Source organism: Mastigoproctus giganteus, chromosome 3, assembly GCF_048544385.1.
Source record: "Mastigoproctus giganteus isolate SK-2022 chromosome 3, ASM4854438v1, whole genome shotgun sequence".
NCBI lineage: Eukaryota > Metazoa > Arthropoda > Arachnida > Uropygi > Thelyphonidae > Mastigoproctus > Mastigoproctus giganteus.
This window is the reverse complement of record NC_143577.1, coordinates 77,522,882-77,540,561: the sequence shown is the minus strand read 5'-3', so window position 1 is coordinate 77,540,561 and position 17,680 is coordinate 77,522,882. Positions and strand designations below refer to the sequence as shown.

Here is a 17,680-nt window from a genome sequence, read left to right as displayed (position 1 = left end):
GGAGCTAATTATCAGGTGTTTTTTATAACATGTACCAACCCGCGCATACACCGTAGTTCACCTGCAGTTGCTTCGATTTGTGTTAACGACTCACTGGTCATAATGTTTTGGCTCAGTGTATACGAACTGATGGAAGAACTGTAGCGATTCACAGTCTTTTTGCTCTTATTTATTGTCACATGTTTCTCTGGCTGACAAAGATTCATTTCTGTGTGCAAGATGTAGGAGGGTGACAATCTAAAATTGAAACTGCTCGTTGTCAGAAAAGAGTCTTTGAGGAAACAAGTTGATGCCCTAGAGCAAAATCACTCTAGGATTTAATAGACTTGAGCATAATTTACATTATCGTCCCCCTCTAAGTCTAGCCCTAGGATCTTCCAGTGTAGAATGCCCTGTTCTTTAGGAGGTGGTCTTACTGAGGGATTCAACTGTAAAGGAAATCAGGAATATATCACAGTATGTCTGCAAGGTATGTGTATAAAAACTGATGTAACAAACCAATTAATTCTTCAGGGTATTAAAGGTTGTACATCATCCATATGGGAACTAATGACAAAGTAGAAATGAATTGATGACTTGATAATTGGTTTTTTGAACTCCAAATTAACAAAGTTACAGCAAAACCTTCTTAATTCGAATTCAAGGGTCCAAAATACACCTGTTTCAATTTAAATAAGTCTGAAGTATCTGTTCAAGTACAGAACATATTAGTATTTTAATCAAGAGATTTGTCAGATAATCTGTTTTAACATTGTGCAGAATTCTCAATTTTTATTTAAAATATTAATAATTTTTTAGTTTCATTAGCAGACATGTGGAAAGATGTGTAATGCATTAGTTTAGTCAATATGAGAAACAACAATTATGTTGTTGTGGAGAAATTCAATAAATTCCTTGTACATGATAACAGGGTAGCTGAGTTTTGTTTTTGCAACCATTATTAGTCACACAGTTAAATGTACAGTACATTAAAGTAAGCATTAAGCTGTTTAATATGTATAATTATATGCATCCACTAAAGAGAGGCATATCTATGTCTTGGGATATTCTTTCCTGTCCATTACTTGTATATTCATACCAAAGAAAAAAACAAAAAAGAACCTCTCTTTTTAGTGTTACTGCTTTCTGTAAACTTTGTAACTAAGCATGAACTGCTCTTGCTAATTATGCTACATAAGCTGGCAACCCACTTGATGTCGTTTTAGAACAGCAGAGGAAAAGTGAAAAAAATGTTTGATTACAGATGCTAAATTTTACCTTGGCTGTGCGGAATTAAATGCTAGGTTTTTCGTGCATAAATAAGTCTTTTATGGGAAATATTAACCACAGAAGCTGCTTGACAGGAAAATATTACACAAAAAGTCTATACTAAAATATATAACACAAAAAAAAAAAAAAAAAAAAAAAAAATCACTGCATTAGAACCATTTAATTCAAATGTGCAGCATGCAATAAAATTTTTACTGAAATTTGAATATGTTATGCCATTGAATGCTACAGCAAGTTCAGTGTTACTGCTAAGTGCTCCCTGCACCAAATGACTTTTGCTGCTGTGCCCAACTACCCATCAGGTACCATGGAGTTTTGTTTTTGTGTTCCCAAAGCTAAAGTGGCAATGAAAGTTTTATTATCAGTGAATTGAGCGAGCTGATCAATTTTCGTTAAAAATAAAAAAAAATTATATACATAAAATTCATTTATTTAAACTGCAATTAGTGTTCACAAAAGGAGGGGGAAAAAACCTTATTATACAAAAATCTGTGGTTTTTTTTTTTTTTTTTTTTTTTTACTTCTCAGGGATGCTTAAGACATTCTAAAAAAATCATTACCCAATATATATATATATATTTTTTTTTTTTTTTTTGTTGGTGGTGGTGGTTTGCTTTTCACATCCCCTTTAATTTCTTGATTACTTAATTGGTTCACTGATCAAATTTAATCATTGTAGTGACAAAGCAGTCAATATAAGCCACAAAAAATCAACTGACTTTTTAGAAGAAACTTGCCTCAGGTTTGAAGTGGGGCTCATGTACTGCTTAAAAATTTTCCTTAAAGCACAAAGGGACTCTGCATTACATTAAGTAACAAAGGCCAAAAACTAGATTTCCTCTTTTATCAGTAACAATTTTGACACCGTTCATTATAATCCCTTTGCCATTGCTAAAGCATGAGGTTATAAAAATTTATAAAATTTTTCATGAAACAACTAAAGCATGTGCAGAAGAACCAAAACTGATGGCAGAAACGAAGCACACTTTCACAACACAGCTCTGATCAAAATTAAAGTTACTGCTCAGAAATATTTTAAGTCGCACAAAGAGGAACAAAAGTTAAAATATAGGTATCCTTTTATGCCACTGGTAAAAATTCGACACATCACTTTGCCACTGCCAATGTGGACTACAAAAGAAAAGGGGAAAAAAAGGTGATAAGAGTGCAGAAGGGAACTAGCTCTGACTGCAGGAATTTGTGCAATAAGCCCCAGCAGTAAGCCTCCTAGAGTTATTGGGAGAAACAGAGCTGTAGCAGATGCAGCAGGAGAAAGAGCTCCAACAGCAGATAAAATTCAGTTCTAATGCCATCTGCATTGATACACAACAGCAAAGTCACTTAAGATTTCAGTGGGGGGGGATGCTTTTTGAAATTGACATTTTTTTAAACTGATGGCTCCGACTTCCCCTTGCAAATGATTGTTATTTGGTTTTTAGGAGCATTCACAACTAAGGCCACATTTCTCTGGGGATAAGCGATGGTCATTCCCTGACCTTTCCGCATCCTCCGTATTTGGTGGTCACGGGCTCGAACCCCGATCTAATCAAGAAGCGTGCTACGCACTGCTGCTCCTGCTCACCTGGCTACAGAGGTGCCCCCCCTGCAAATGACAAGTGACCTCACACCTAGGTATCACAGCATGATCAACACACTTTGCTACCTGTACTGAAAATTATGGTTATACTATCCATGATGCAAACACCACTTTTGTAATAAATGTTGAAGTGATATACTGACTTTGTAATACACAATTAAGTGGAATGAGATCTACTGTGTATAAATGAGACCTTTGTAAAAATCAATAGCATGTTAACAACATTTTCCTGATGTTTTGAAGTACTGTAACAATGAAAATTTTGAACAAATATGCCTTTAAATTTCAATTTCTTCTTATTTTGACTCTACTACCCATCATTAAAGTAAAACTAACAAAGATGAAACCAGAATTTAAAAAATAAAAAATTTATCACTACTCCTTTTTGAAGCAATAATATCCTTTACATTATTTATTTATAATTTAATTCAACATCAACTTCTGGATCTAAATTCCAAAGAATTTCAGCTTCTGTAAGCAAAAATTGCACATCGGGTGATAAGGTGCAATGTCCTCATCCGATTTTCAAAACTAATTTCTCACTGCCATCTATTTCTGCTATTAGTTAGAAACACAGATAAAAGATGGCAACATGTATTAAAAAAAATAAAGCCATTTGTACATTTATTTGAAATGGCAACCTCCAAAAACAGATCAGTATGCATATTCTCCATAGCCCACACACATTAACTCTTTAGGTTAATGTGTTCACTCTTAAAAAGGTTAAAGAAGATTTCCCTACATGTAGTACTTTCCTTTATGCTTATAGTATAATACACTTCTCGTTCTGGCAGAGTATTTATTAAAGAAACAAAACTCACATAAAGAACAAGTTTCACACAGGTTCTCTTTTATATATGGTTTTTTAAATGGGATATACTCTTTTTTATTGGAGGGACTAATATATTACTTTCTCCCTCCAGATTTGAAAAATAAAATGATTACACAAACAGTTAAAAACCATTTTATGCATATCATCTGTTAATACTAAAATGCAGATATATAAATGTTCACACAGATAAATGATCATACCCTTCTGGTGCAAAAATTTTAAAGCTGTAGCAATATCCCTGATAATCAAGCTTGCTTCATTTTCAGTAAAATGGACCCTCTTCTGAATATGGGCTAAAAGTGGACCTGATGGAATATAAAAAAAAAAAAAAAAAAAAAACATTTTTACACAACTGCAAATATTAGAATAAAATCTTACAGAAATTAAATTTATCAGTGTTCTGCTTCTGAACTTACCTCCATTAACCTTCTCAAATACCAAATAAAATCTGAAAAGAAAAACATTAACAGACATTAAAAGAAAAACATTTCCAACACATCTCAATACCAAATTTAAAGGATGAAACACTGAATAAACAAAATCTTTAATTCTATTCTGTAGCAGATCCTATACATAACTTCCTAAAAAGGTCAAACTTTCACTAAAACAGTCCAAAATTAATTGATCTAAGGATTTTAAAGATTAAGTAAAACTATTATTCTTAAATGGAACAGGTTTAAGCTCAACAACTTTCTTTAATTTCTTAATAATGAAAATATCAATTTATTTTTAAAAAGCACTAACTGCCATAACTAATAGAAGGATAGCAGAAAAAGAAAGTATTGTAGGCATGAAAAAGAGAAAGAATGTGAAATAATACAACTATTTTATATTAACCCCTCAGGCTCCCAACAAGGAATGGCTGAATTACATAATCAAAGCCTACTCCATGCTTCTAAGATATCCTTCTCTTTGTTTTAGGTTCACCCTAAACATTTTTGATTACCATAGATTGATTTTGTATCAAACTGCTAAAGCAATAACTAAAGTGGCAATTCATTTAGCCAGGAAAAAGCACACGTTGTGCTTTGTCTTGACCACCTAATTAGTTGAGCAAAAACATTATGGTTTAACCTTTTCTTTAGTCTATTTCACACACACCCTAGCCTCTTATTATTCCATCAAGCCTAGCAGTTTTGCTTATAGTTTTTTTTTTTTTTTTTTAAGTTAGTGCAAAAAAAATAAGTTCCTTACACACATGCATAAGATGGAATTAATAGGTCCATTAAAAAAAAATAAAAAAATAAAGACAGATACATAAATTACACAAAATGCCATTACTAATAGAAGGATAGCAGAAAAAGAAAGTATTGTAGGCATGAAAAAGAGAAAGAATGTGAAAATCCTATATGCTGTAATGAATTAAGCAAAAGTATAGGCTGAATTAAAAAGCTAATTAGAGAGAAGGTAACTGTAAAGCAAAAAATTAAGTAAAATTCATTAAATTAAAATAAGGAGTGATAGCCATCATCAGGTATGGGTGGGTTAGTTTGGTTATAAATCCAAAAAAGGGGTAGAGCAAATATAAAATTCAAATCTGATGTTAGCTAAAAGTAAAAATTGATACATTATCAGGTATCTTTATGCACTTATTTTATAAAAAAACGACTATTGAGGTCACTAATTCTAACTTCTTTTTACGGGTTTCTTTCAATTCTGTTTTCTCACTATAAATTATTATGAGTTCCAAGCACTCACTCTAACGTGGGTATGCCTTAGCTTCATTTATTGATCCAACTGGATATTTCCTCACTATTATTTCCCGCATCAACTTTTTGCTATGCACTACTTGAAAATTCCAGGTATCGATTTTATACTCTATTTTAGCAACATTCTGCTTTCTCATAATGCTTACTTAATGCTTTCAGTTTTTATTCTTGGCTCTCCATTTTTCGGCTTTTCTTTTTTTTTCAGCTTCTTACCACGTAGGCATTTCTCTTTTTCCTACGAACTCTTGCACAGTCAGGTCCTTACTAAAAGGATGGACTTTACAATCCCAACTAAGAAAAAGATTTTAAAATCTTTTTCTTAACTTTTTATATTTATACTTTCTACTTTTTCCCCATTAGTAAAGCTATTAGTGCAATTCAAGGGTGACACGGACCTTCCTGATGCCCTTAATCTCTCACTATCTTTGCCTTTTTATTTACACTTTTATTCCTTCCCTATCCTCAATTCACTCTCTTGCCTTATACCATTTGCTTGCACAAAATTTTCAATTTTAAAATATTTTATACACATTCTCCTTAAATTATATATACGTATTCTAATTAAATCATTCGCTTATAACCACTTATTTTTGCAACTAGTTTGCACTATAAACACTCATTTTTATATTTTAATTTTATTACCACTTTACTTCTTAATTCATCTTAATTTATTTTGCTATAAAACACACTACGTTGGGACTACATTGTCCATATTTTGTGAGTGTTATACTACTTTACCCCTTTTTTTAATCTCACTCAATTTTATTCTTAAATTTGCTTATCTTCCACAGGTATGGACAAGTATAGAAATGCAGTCCTTGATACATGATCAGGTGTAGTCACCTGATGTAGTACCTAATCATGTAACAATTTTTACTTTTAGTTAACATCAGAGATTTGAATTTTATATTTGCTCTAGCCCTTATAACCAAAATTACCCATCTATACCTGGTTCTGACTATAACTCCTTATTTTAATTTAATCATTTTTAGTCAATTTTTTGCTTTACAGTTACCTTCTCTTTAATTTAGCATATAATTTTGCTTAATTCATTACAACTTCTCTTTTTCACACCTACAATATTTCCTTTTTCTGCTATCCTTCTATTAGTTATGGCATATTGTGTAATTTACACATCCATCTTCAATTTTTTTTTTTTTTTTTTTTAATATAACAGACCTATTAATTCCACCTTGCATATATAAACTTTTGTATCCTTTGCACGTTCAGGTGCATTTGACATATATTTTTATTTTTTATCTCTCTGTTACCACTTTTTAACCCAATATACTTATTTCACCTATATATATACATACATTTTGTTAACAAAGACAAATTTCTGGTCTTGGCTGAAATTTGGAATGCATTGGTAAAATCAGCCACAAAGATTTTTCCTTTTCTTCATCTAAAATCATGTTGGGATCAGGAAATTCATTTAACACAAAATAAAACCTTTTTTTTATTTGAGCAAGATGGTTTCTATATTAAATAGCTGTCAACAAATCTGAGACCTTTGATTCTGTGTGTTTCTAAACTTCATACCCCTTATTTTTTTCATTAATTGCCATTTTTATTTACTCATTGGAAGATCACTTCAAATCCTAAATAACCAAGATCCTTTTCTATAAGGATACTACTAGCACCATACATTTACCACTGCTGAAACTATTTAATATCAAGTCTGACCTGGCTCTGTGCTAAGTTTCATCAGTGTTCACAAAAGGCATTCCAGTGGAAAGTTGTTTAAGCTGGTGTAGCAAAATCATGTTGTAATGGATTCAAGGACGAAGCAAAGAGTGATGATGAGATTTCATTTTAAAGCCTGAAAAAGTGCAACAAACAATTACAATGGTAAGTGCAGCTTATAGGAATGAAGCACTATCACAATCCAGCATTTTTCACTGGTATGAGCAGTTCCATGAAGGGCAGGAAGATGTTCAGGATGAGGCATGGAGAATGAAATGGTCACCCATTCTAGACTCTACCATCAAAAAAATTCAGCACCTGTTAACGGAAGATCACTGCCTGTCCCTCCAAAAGAAAGCAGACCAGCTTCACATCAGCAAGAATACCATGGGCTCGATTGTTGAAAATTTGAAAGGGGGTAAAAAAAAAGAGTGTGCTTGCACTTCATACCGCATGCATTGATGGCAGAACAGAAGGAGGAATGAGCTGCTGCACATCAAGATTTGATTGAGATAACAGACAGTGATCCAGACAAAAAAAAAAAAAAAAAAAAAAAACATAACTGGAGATTAATCCTGGTGCTTTGCATACGAACCTGAAACAAGACAATCAGCTGCATGGGTTGGAGAAAAGTCACCAAGGACAAAGAAACTAAAGTTCCAAAAGCCTTGAACCTAAACAATGTTGGTGATTTTTTTGATTGGCAAGGAGTTGTGCACAAAGAATTTGTACTGAAAGGTGATTAGTAAACTCTGAATTTTATAGAGGGGTGATAGACAGACTGCTGCATGTTAGGCCAGATGTGGCTGAGTCAGGTGAGTGGTTCTTGCTTCATAACAATGCACCTTCTCACAATGCAACCAAATATCAAGCAGTTTCTCTCATGAAAGAGTATTACAGTACTTGCCTGATTTGGCACCTGCTGATTATTTTCTGTTCCCCCAAAGTGAAATCCACCTGAAAGGTCACCATTTCAGAGATTCAAACCAGCATGATGAGGAAGTTAAATAGGGTTCCACAGAGCCATACCAGAGGGCTGTACAACCATACAAAGATGTGTATCAAATTACAATAGTTGTACTTTGAAGATTAAAATGGTAATTTTTTTTTTTCCTTTGAGATTTCAATATTTTATGAATGTAGTCCAAAAACATTTCAGACACCTTGTGTCTGAAATGTTTTTGGACTTTATATTATTTGAAATAGTGCTATCCATTCAATGCAAGCTAGTTGTACAAGACAAAACAAGGCTAGCAGGTGTGAATTTAATATATATGATTCAGGTGGAAGAGTAGATTTCAGTTCAGTGAAACAGCAGTGCACCTGTATCAGCGTAAGGACAAGTGAACTGGTATGCCACATCGTTAGTTTAATAAAGTTAAGGGTAGGGGTGAAAGTTTATGCAAAACTTAACAGTATGCTGAATTGGCAATGGAGCTGCGATGTCATTCTTTTCTAAGTGCTTGATTACTAAGCACAACCCACAATTGCCTATTAAGCAAAGCAATCCAACTAGCTGATTTGTTTTACATGGTCTTATAAGTAAGGAAAATGTTTTTTGCCAGGCCCACAATTTCATATGGAAATGTGAATGAATATTCACAAATTCAGCATCAATGTTGAATGTTCATTTTCATTCCAGTTTCTCTTCATTTTTCAGCTGGACTTCAATATAACACCTTGCAAGTTTGAACATTATTCATCATCTACTGTACAAATTATCATTTATTTTTTAATCATTTTTAAATAATTTATTGAATAGCCCATTGCAAATGAAATGAAGTTAATTCATTAACTTCAGAATTGAAAAAAAATATATATATATATTTATTTGAAATGCTCTGTATAAAGTATGAGGAAAGAATACAGGAAGCAGTAAATCTACATTTTATTTCATTGAAAAGAACCAAAGTGCTTTCTTTTTTTTTTTTTTTTTTTTTTTTAATAAAAATATAGAGTGCAAAACACCAAAAGTAAAAAACAGTTACAAATGCAAAAATAGAGGAAAACACAAATGAAACCTGAAGCTGTATGCGAGTCATAGAAGTAACAAGTTGTAGTGTTCCTATTAGAGAAATTTGACTTCAAATGATAAACTGTCTGCCCAACACTTTTTGCACTCTACATTCAAGGCAAGTATAGGCTGGCTTTTAATAGTTCAAAACATCGTGGTATAGCTATCATAAGAATGTGTTGATTCTCTTAGCGTAGTGTCAATAAGTATTCCACAATTTAAGACTAAGCTTAATAAAATAACTGGATTCCCAATACGAATTAAGGCAAATTTATAATGACAATAAAGACGTGTTTCTGGAAATTAAAACCTGAAAATATCAACATACGTACCAATAAAAATTTAAATAGGGAATATTTAACTACACTATTAAGTGCAAACTCCGATGGCTCTCACAAACTGACAATGGTGATAGCAGGCAAATCAAGAACAACAAAAATTTACCTGTTCTTTATTTTGCATGCAAAAACATATGGTTTACACAACTTTTTTTTTGGAATAATTTCATAATAACTTCGTAAACAAAAGAAAAGATGAGAAATGACAGCAATTAATATTACAAATGATAACATAAATAAGTGCTTCTGCAATTGGAATCTGAAAAAAAATAAAATAAAATAAAAATATCACCACAAACATTTTGCTGTGTTTCTCATAACAGTACTGACTGGAATAGAACTTGTAGGATCACTATCAGTCCTTACAAATAACATTCACAAACTTTTAATTTAAAAAAGTTGACTGACTTTAATCAACAAAGCTTATTAAACAATTAACCATGATGTGCAAATCAGAGGTATGTAATCTTTTTAGCAAGATATATGAATGAATATCTTATGTAGAAACAGGCAGCAAGGGCATAGTAACAGGTACAACAAAATCACTAACTTAATTAATCTAAGTTAACTGTAAAAAATGGAATATATTCAGGCAGATTACATGTGCCTGAGGTAAATTAATTTATTTATTTATTATTATTTATTTATTATTATTTTTTTTTTTCAAGTTAATATGAAAAACAATTCAAAACCATTTATCATGTTTCAATAGTCACTGTTTCTCATATTAAACCAACAAAGTAAAATTCAGTCCTCGACTGTAAAATGTTTCTATTTAATCAAGTGGATTACTTACTTATCTTGTTCCTCAAAAAATTCAATTAACTGAATAACATTCTGATGACCATGACAATGATGGAATGTTTCTACTTCACGAAACACACGTGCCCTACTACGAGATGGCTGCTTCTCAATTACCTAAAAAAAAAACAAATGACTTTTTGAAGAGAACTTTTAACGAACTGTTTTGAGTGTATGGGTAGGTAAAATTTCCGCCGTAATCGGACATTCTGATTCCAATAACAGCAGAGGAATCCAATTTTTACATATACACTAGAACGTCAATTATCCGAACTAATTGGGACTAAGGTTGGTTCGGTTAATCAAACGTACATGAGAATACCCAGTTTATACAAAACAAAGTGTAAAAAGGCCTACAATTAAATTATTGTATGCAGGGAAATAATCAAAATGTTTTGAAGAAAAAATATATATTATATTTATTTTGAACATATTCAATTGTTTTACATGGTTTCAACTATAAATCACACTTTTTTTTTACATAAAAAGAAATAAACACAAGTAATTTTACACAAATATGTATGACTCTTGAGTTTTTCTTTGAACTATGCAAGATTGTTTTTTTTGCAGGAGGTCTCTCATCCTCTTTAATAGCAGTATCTCTATACAACTGCATTTAGACTGTTGCTCACACCATGCCATTTCAGTTTCTAGCAAAGTGAAGGTCTGCATCACGCTTCCTCTTTGTCTTCAGAATCACCTTAGTTAAAGTCAGCACGTTCTCCATCCTGGGCTAATGCAAACAATTTCTTCTTCGGTTAAAATATGATAACCAGGATCACAAGCATCATTGTTTAACCATGCTTCTGCATCATCTTGCCCACACTCGGGGAAAACCTGGGAATCCCTTGAAATAAAGTTACACTTACACCCACTTACATCTTCATTCAAATCTTGCCCATGTGACTGTCTGTTTGGTCCACTAGTTGGGATCAAAGAGTAGCTAAAGCCAATATTTGATTTTTAACTCCTGTAATGACAAATTAAGACTTTCTATGCTATACTGTATATACAGGAGTAATATTTCAGCTTAACAACCAGTGCACTAAAAGTAGATACAGTAGAACATCGGTTATCCGGAACAATTTGAAAGGCTGATTTTTTTTTCTTTCTTTTTATTAATGGTAGTATTTGAGACAAATGTTTATTATGCTACGAGAGTATTTCTGTTTTTTTACATTGTATATCTGATGAAATGTTGGATTAGGACTAATGGGTTTTCTCAGAAACCATGAGTGATAGAGTTTATTCATTTGCTTCTGTGAACCCAATTTTCCACTACATATTTTGGTCTCTTCATTTGATGTTACGTTTAGTTTAGCTCCAGTAAGAATAATATCGGCCCGAAAAAGTGCGATTTATTTTTCTGTTTTTTACGGTAAAATGTCAACGAAAAGAAACAGCACTGAAATGGGCAGAAAACCAGGAAAAATGTGATATTATCAAATTGATATTATCAACACGTTGACTGCCGCACCGGCCGTATACGTCCGACACGTTTACATTTTTCAGGTGCCGCATCGGACATATATTGCCGACACCCACTGTTTCAGTGGAAGCTGCTTCGGCTGTATAGCACTGATGATTGTTGGAAATTTACATTATTTTTGAAAAGCGTGACCAGTGGTTACATGTGATGAAATTTGCATGGTGCTATGAGAAAAAATAAGCAAGTAACTAGTCATTATTTTAAAATTCTTTATTATTACAAACTTTATAATTTCAAAATTATTAAGATTTATGGTGTTGATCAAAACACTCCAAACACATGAAAGGCTGATGAATACAGCCTGGGAAATACATCGAAACTCTTTTTCCCTTTCTATTAGCAACTGACCTTCCTTGACCAAATGACCAACTTGTTGTTTGTGTCGATTTTTGTCGTTAGTATACAAGTGTTACCAAAATTTTGGCTTTTTACGTTTCTCTTTCTGTTCTATATTTAGCAAATCCGTAACTACCTCTTCCCAAAAGCTTCTTATTTTTATTTGTTTTCGCATAGCACTCTTGTATACCACGTACGCATCGACAATTGATATTCCGAGTATATATTCTATCACTAATTTCCGGTACCACTTTCCCCCTTTCTTAATGTTGTGGCATACGTGCCCATTTGATCTGACAAATCAATGCCTGCCTTTCCCTTATTTATAAGCTAGAATAGGAAGTGGGTTTTTTTTTTTTTTTTTTTTTTGCTTCTTTCCATCTTCCTTTACTGGTGGAGGATCCATCAACCATTTCTGGGGCATGCTTTGTTGTTAGAAGTCTCACATCTAGAGCATCTTGCCACTTTAGAACAATTCTTCCTTGACAATCATCTCCCCTTTATTTAGCTTTGAGTGCATGACTTCTTTAGGCATAAATTTTTTATTTGTCGTAATGTACCAACAACGTGAATTTTTTTATAAAGAAATGATAATAAAAGTTATAAAAGTTATCTACGTAAAAGGTGCAACCTTCATTTAGAAGTCTTTGTGATAACTTTTCACAGACCTTTGCAGCCAAACCTACAGATTTTATATAATTTTCAGATTTACCTGAATAGATCTTGCTTGACCAGGTATATCCTTCAGTAGAACATAACTTGAACAGCTTGATTCCATACCTGTGCGCTTTATTTGGAATATACTGTCGGAATATCAGCCTGCCCCTCCAAGGAATAAGAGTCATCAATGACAAAATCTTCGCTGGGAAAAAATATTTTCTGATATTTCAGCTGCAAAACATTATCAGGTGTTGTATCTTACTGAGCCTGTCCCCATGGAATAGCAGTTTCATTGTCTGAAAAGTGAATGAGACGCAAACAACAATTCAAATCTGTTGCGAGACAATTTGTTACTAAATCATTTTTATAGATAGGTTTGGTTGACCAGTAAGATGCAATACTGCCCAATCTTACTAGTCCCATCCACATAAGAAGCCCGAAAAACTTTCTCATCTCATCAGCAGTTGCTGAAACCCACTTTTTTAGACAACTCTGCCGCAAAGCTCGGGTACTCTGAATTTTCTGTTTGGCATATCTGTTTGTTTCCGTTACAATAAGATTTATTACTTCCTCAAAAAATAATGCAAACACCTCAAAGATGAGTAATGTTTCTTGATACGTCTATTTGCAGTCTCGATTTGCCTGTAATATCAAATATTTTTTGGCATCCTTCGTATTCAGTCCATTAAACAGCGTCATTTGTTTCAGTTTCTTCAATCTCAGGTTCTTCGGTATTTTCAAATTGCTCATCTATGTTTTATTCTTCCATCCAGTCTTGAAACACTAATATTTTCTGGTATTTTAGTATCTCCTTCATTTGAAGAAATATCCCAGTCAGGATCTTTTACTGAATCATCAGAGTCAAAATCTTTTTCATCTTCAGAACTACTTCTAAGATTTTCAGCAATTTCTCTTAGATCCTCTTCTTTTAGTAATTTTCTTTTAGCCAGTGCTGTTTAGATTTTTTTTTTTTTACAACACAATTGTAAAAACTTGCGGAGAAACACAACACAATAATAATGGGGATAATACAGTGTGCTAATGAACTTGTTTTCACAAAATCTAACAATACTAACAAACTTATTGCGACGTTTGAGAGTTTATTTTATTGTGATTAGTTTTATTGCAGCGAGCGCCATGCATGCAATAAATTAATCACAAGTGACCTTCATATGTATGCCGTAATAGTGTCACACGTATGTGGCCAACATGGCATCTCAAGAAATAAAGTAACCTACTGGGCCACATATATGCGACACAAAAAAATAAAAATAAATAAAAAAATAAAGACTTTTTTGATATTTTAAGTGAAAAAAACTGCATAACACTGACATTTCAATATTTATTTTAGAATTACTAATCAAATTATTTACTAAATATTTTTGGCCAGGGGGAATTTTTTTTTCTTAAACTAGCTTGGCAGTCAACTTATTAAGAAGTTGAGAGATTTTGTAGAAGAAAAAAAAAGTAACAACAAACAAACATTTTGAAAAATTACTTTAATAAATTTTTTTCACATAAAATTTGCAGTAAAATACCTATCTGAATATACAGGTAGTTCTGAAAAGTGAATGAGGCGCAAATAACAATTCAAATCTGTTGCGAGACAATTTTTGTTACTAATTTTTATTAGAATTAGCATTAGTAGAGGCATATGATGCAAGAAAGCAAGCTTATTTAGCATCAGCCAAAAAAAAAAAAAAAAAAAACACACACACACCACTCCCATTTCACCCCTCCGTTCGTTCAAAATACCTGTCCAGCTGAGCCTTAAACTTATTTAGGCTATCAACCTCCACTACAAGTGATGGAAGTCGGTTCCACCAACCAACCCACCCGCTGGCCAAAGGCAAATTTCCGCACATCTATCCGACATATGTCCTTCCTCAATTTGAATTTATGCCCTCTGAGGTGATTATTCTAAGCAAGATGAAGAATCCCATTGGCATTGAGCGTGCTCAAACCATTCAAAGCCTTATACACCTCTATCAGATCACCTTGCCGGTGCCTAGTCTCCAGACTGTAATTTGCAAAACTTAAGCCTTTCTTCGTAAGAGCAACCCTTTGTTCCATTCACTAATCTTGTTGCCCTTCTCTGTACCCGTTCCAGCAGCTCTACATCCTTCTTGAAATGAGGCCTCCAGACCTGTATACAGTACTCAAGATGTGGCCTAACCATTGCCTTATACAAGGGAATAATCACCTCCTTATCCCTGCTAGAAAAATTCCTGTATATCATTGACAAGACACCATGAGCTACTCTTGCAGCTTGTCTGCACTGCTCAGAGAACTTCATATCTGCCTGCACAATTACCCCCAGGTCCTTTTCATTCTCCACCACTGTCAGTGTAATACCGCAGAGTTGATACGTTGCTCTGTGGTTACTGTTTCCCATATGTAGTACCTTACATTTGTCAATGTTAAACTTCATTTGCCACCTCTCAGCCCATCTGTTCAACCTTTCCAGATCCTGTTGCAGCAGCATAGCGTCAGTGGTGTCCTTAACAACCCTGGCAACCTTTGTATCATCTGCAAACTTGGACATTAAACTTGATATACCATCATCAATATCATTCATAAACACCGAAAACAACAACAGACCCAACACTGAACCCTGAGGAACTCCACTAATAACATTAGTCCACGTTGAGCAGTGTCCATTGATTACCACTCTGTCTTCTGCCACTCAACCATCCCCTTATCCATAGCAGCAATTTGTCTCCAATGCCACACTGCTCCAATTGTGCAGCAGTCTTCCATGTGCAACAGTATCAAAAGCCTTTCTAAGATCCAAATATATAATATCAAAGTTATTCCCTGCATCCAGTTCTTTTGTGACTACATCATAGTATCCAATCAAATTGGTCAGGCAAGACCTGCCCTTAACAAAACCATGCTGCGTCTGAGCTATAACTGAATTCTTGTCTAGATGATCCTGCAGTGCTTCTTTAACCAATGCCGCCATTAATTTTCCGGGAACAGAAGTTAAACTAACAGGTCTATAATTACTTGTGTCAGCCTTTGATCCTCCTTTGTGAATTGGGGTTACATTTGCACATCTCCAGTCTATGGGTACCTCCCCTGAGTCCAAAGAAGCTCTCATAATTATGGCTAGGGGTTTCCTTACTTCCTTTGCTGCCTCCTTTAATATAACTGGATAGATCCCATCCATCCCAGGTGCCTTTTTTATGTTTATCCTCAACAATCTCTCCTCCACTTTCCTCTCAGTTATTACAAAATCATCTAGCTCACTGCCAACGTTTACTTTACCTACGCCATTCTCTTTCCTGAATAACTCCTCATGCGTGAATGTAGATGCAAAATACTCGTGTGGATTGTTAGCCACCTGAGCAGGATCCTCAACTGTTGAACCATCAATATCCAGTGGACCAATCTGATTCATCCCTTTCCTTCTTGAGTTTAAATAGGTAAAGAACTCTTTTCTGTTTTTCTTTGCATCCTTTGCCAAGGATTTTTTGTAGTCTGCCTTTGCCTGCCTAATCTCCTTTGTGACTTGGTTACAGACCAACTTATATCTATCATAGGCTTCCGTGTCACCCATTAATTTGTATGTATTCCATGCATTTTTCTTCTCTGCCACATGTCTTATTAGTTCATCTGACAACCATTTAGGCCTAAACCTTGAACAATATTTCTTAGTTGGTATGTAAAGCCTGGTAGCTTCCAAGATTAGTTCCTCGAATGCTTCCCATTTTGAGTTTCCTGTTGGTAACATCATCAGTTGATCCCACTGTATAGAATTTAAATACTGTCTCAGACCATCATAGTCGCCTTTACGAAAACAAAAACCCTTCCCTTTACCTCTGATGGTAGTTACCTCCTTGAGTAAATCCCACTTCAACACAGTGTGATCACTGCCACCTAGTGGTTCATTTACCCGCAGATTCTTAATGCATGAAGAATCACGACTGATAATCAGATCAAGAGTATTGCTCCCTCTTGTTGCCGCACGAACATGCTGATGTAGATATTATACTCATCAGAGTCATTAGGCCTATAGCACACTCCTACTCTCAATTTTGATTTCCCTATGCTTATGTCACACCAAACTGACTCGACACTGCCCTGTCCATCGATGTCGACTGGCTTCACTTCCTTGGATTTTATGTGTTTCTTAACTAATAGCATAACCCCTCCTCCCCTCCTGTCCTGTCCTGTCTATCCTTTCTATACACATTGTATTCCCCAAATTCCAGTTCCGCATTACTTATATCTGTGTGACACCACGTCTCTGATATCACAACAATATCTGCCTTTGATGTTTTGAGCAATACCTCAAATTCATCAAATTTATTTACCAAACTCCTAGCATTGGTGTACACGCAGGTATACATGCACCTGTTTCTATTCTTAGCTACCCTAACACAACCCATGTGTTTACTTGTACCGCAATGACTCCCAGCAGTCTCTGAAATATCCTGCATCTTGTTTTTCAGGCTTCTGCTCATTTCAATAGAAGCAGTGCAAGAATCACTTCCACCTCTGCCAGTGGCTACTGTTAATCTATTAGTCCGTGTATCCCCCCAACTAGCAGTTTTCCGACCCACCTAACACTACCTCGACAGCATCAGCAAAAATTCTTGCACCCTTTCTATTTAAGTGTATCCCATCCCTGTAGAAGCAATCTCTCCTGTTAACAAGTACAGTCCAGGCTGAAAAAAATTCTACCCCTTGAGCCTTGCACAATCCCTCCAGGGCCGAATTGATTGACAAGGCTCTCATCATATACTCCCTCCTATCCTATCGTGTCTGGGCAGAATTGCAGACACTTTCAAATTCAACCCTAATTCACGGCTTTTTTTCAACAGTGACCTGTACTTGCTAAGTAATTCCACCGGTCTCCTACTCTTAATATCATTAGTGCCAACGAGTACAACTATATCACCTTTTGTGCCCTTAAAAGATGATATCCGCTCTACAAAGTCATC

The 17,680-nt window shown here is 34.3% G+C and overlaps 1 protein-coding gene across 2 annotated transcripts in view; it reads right to left on the bottom strand.

Moving 5' to 3' along the window:
- Positions 1 to 17,680, bottom strand: part of LOC150088095 (MAP kinase-interacting serine/threonine-protein kinase 1-like) — a 183,230-nt gene that overhangs the window by 72,523 nt on the left and 93,027 nt on the right. For both annotated transcript variants that reach the window (XM_090369338.1, XM_090369337.1), the window contains exons 4-6: positions 10,242 to 10,363; positions 4,115 to 4,146; positions 3,899 to 4,003 (exon numbers count right to left, since the gene is read on the bottom strand). In XM_090369338.1, coding sequence (XP_090225464.1) covers positions 3,899 to 4,003; positions 4,115 to 4,146; positions 10,242 to 10,363 — 259 coding nt within the window. The remainder of the gene's footprint in view (positions 1 to 3,898; positions 4,004 to 4,114; positions 4,147 to 10,241; positions 10,364 to 17,680) is intronic.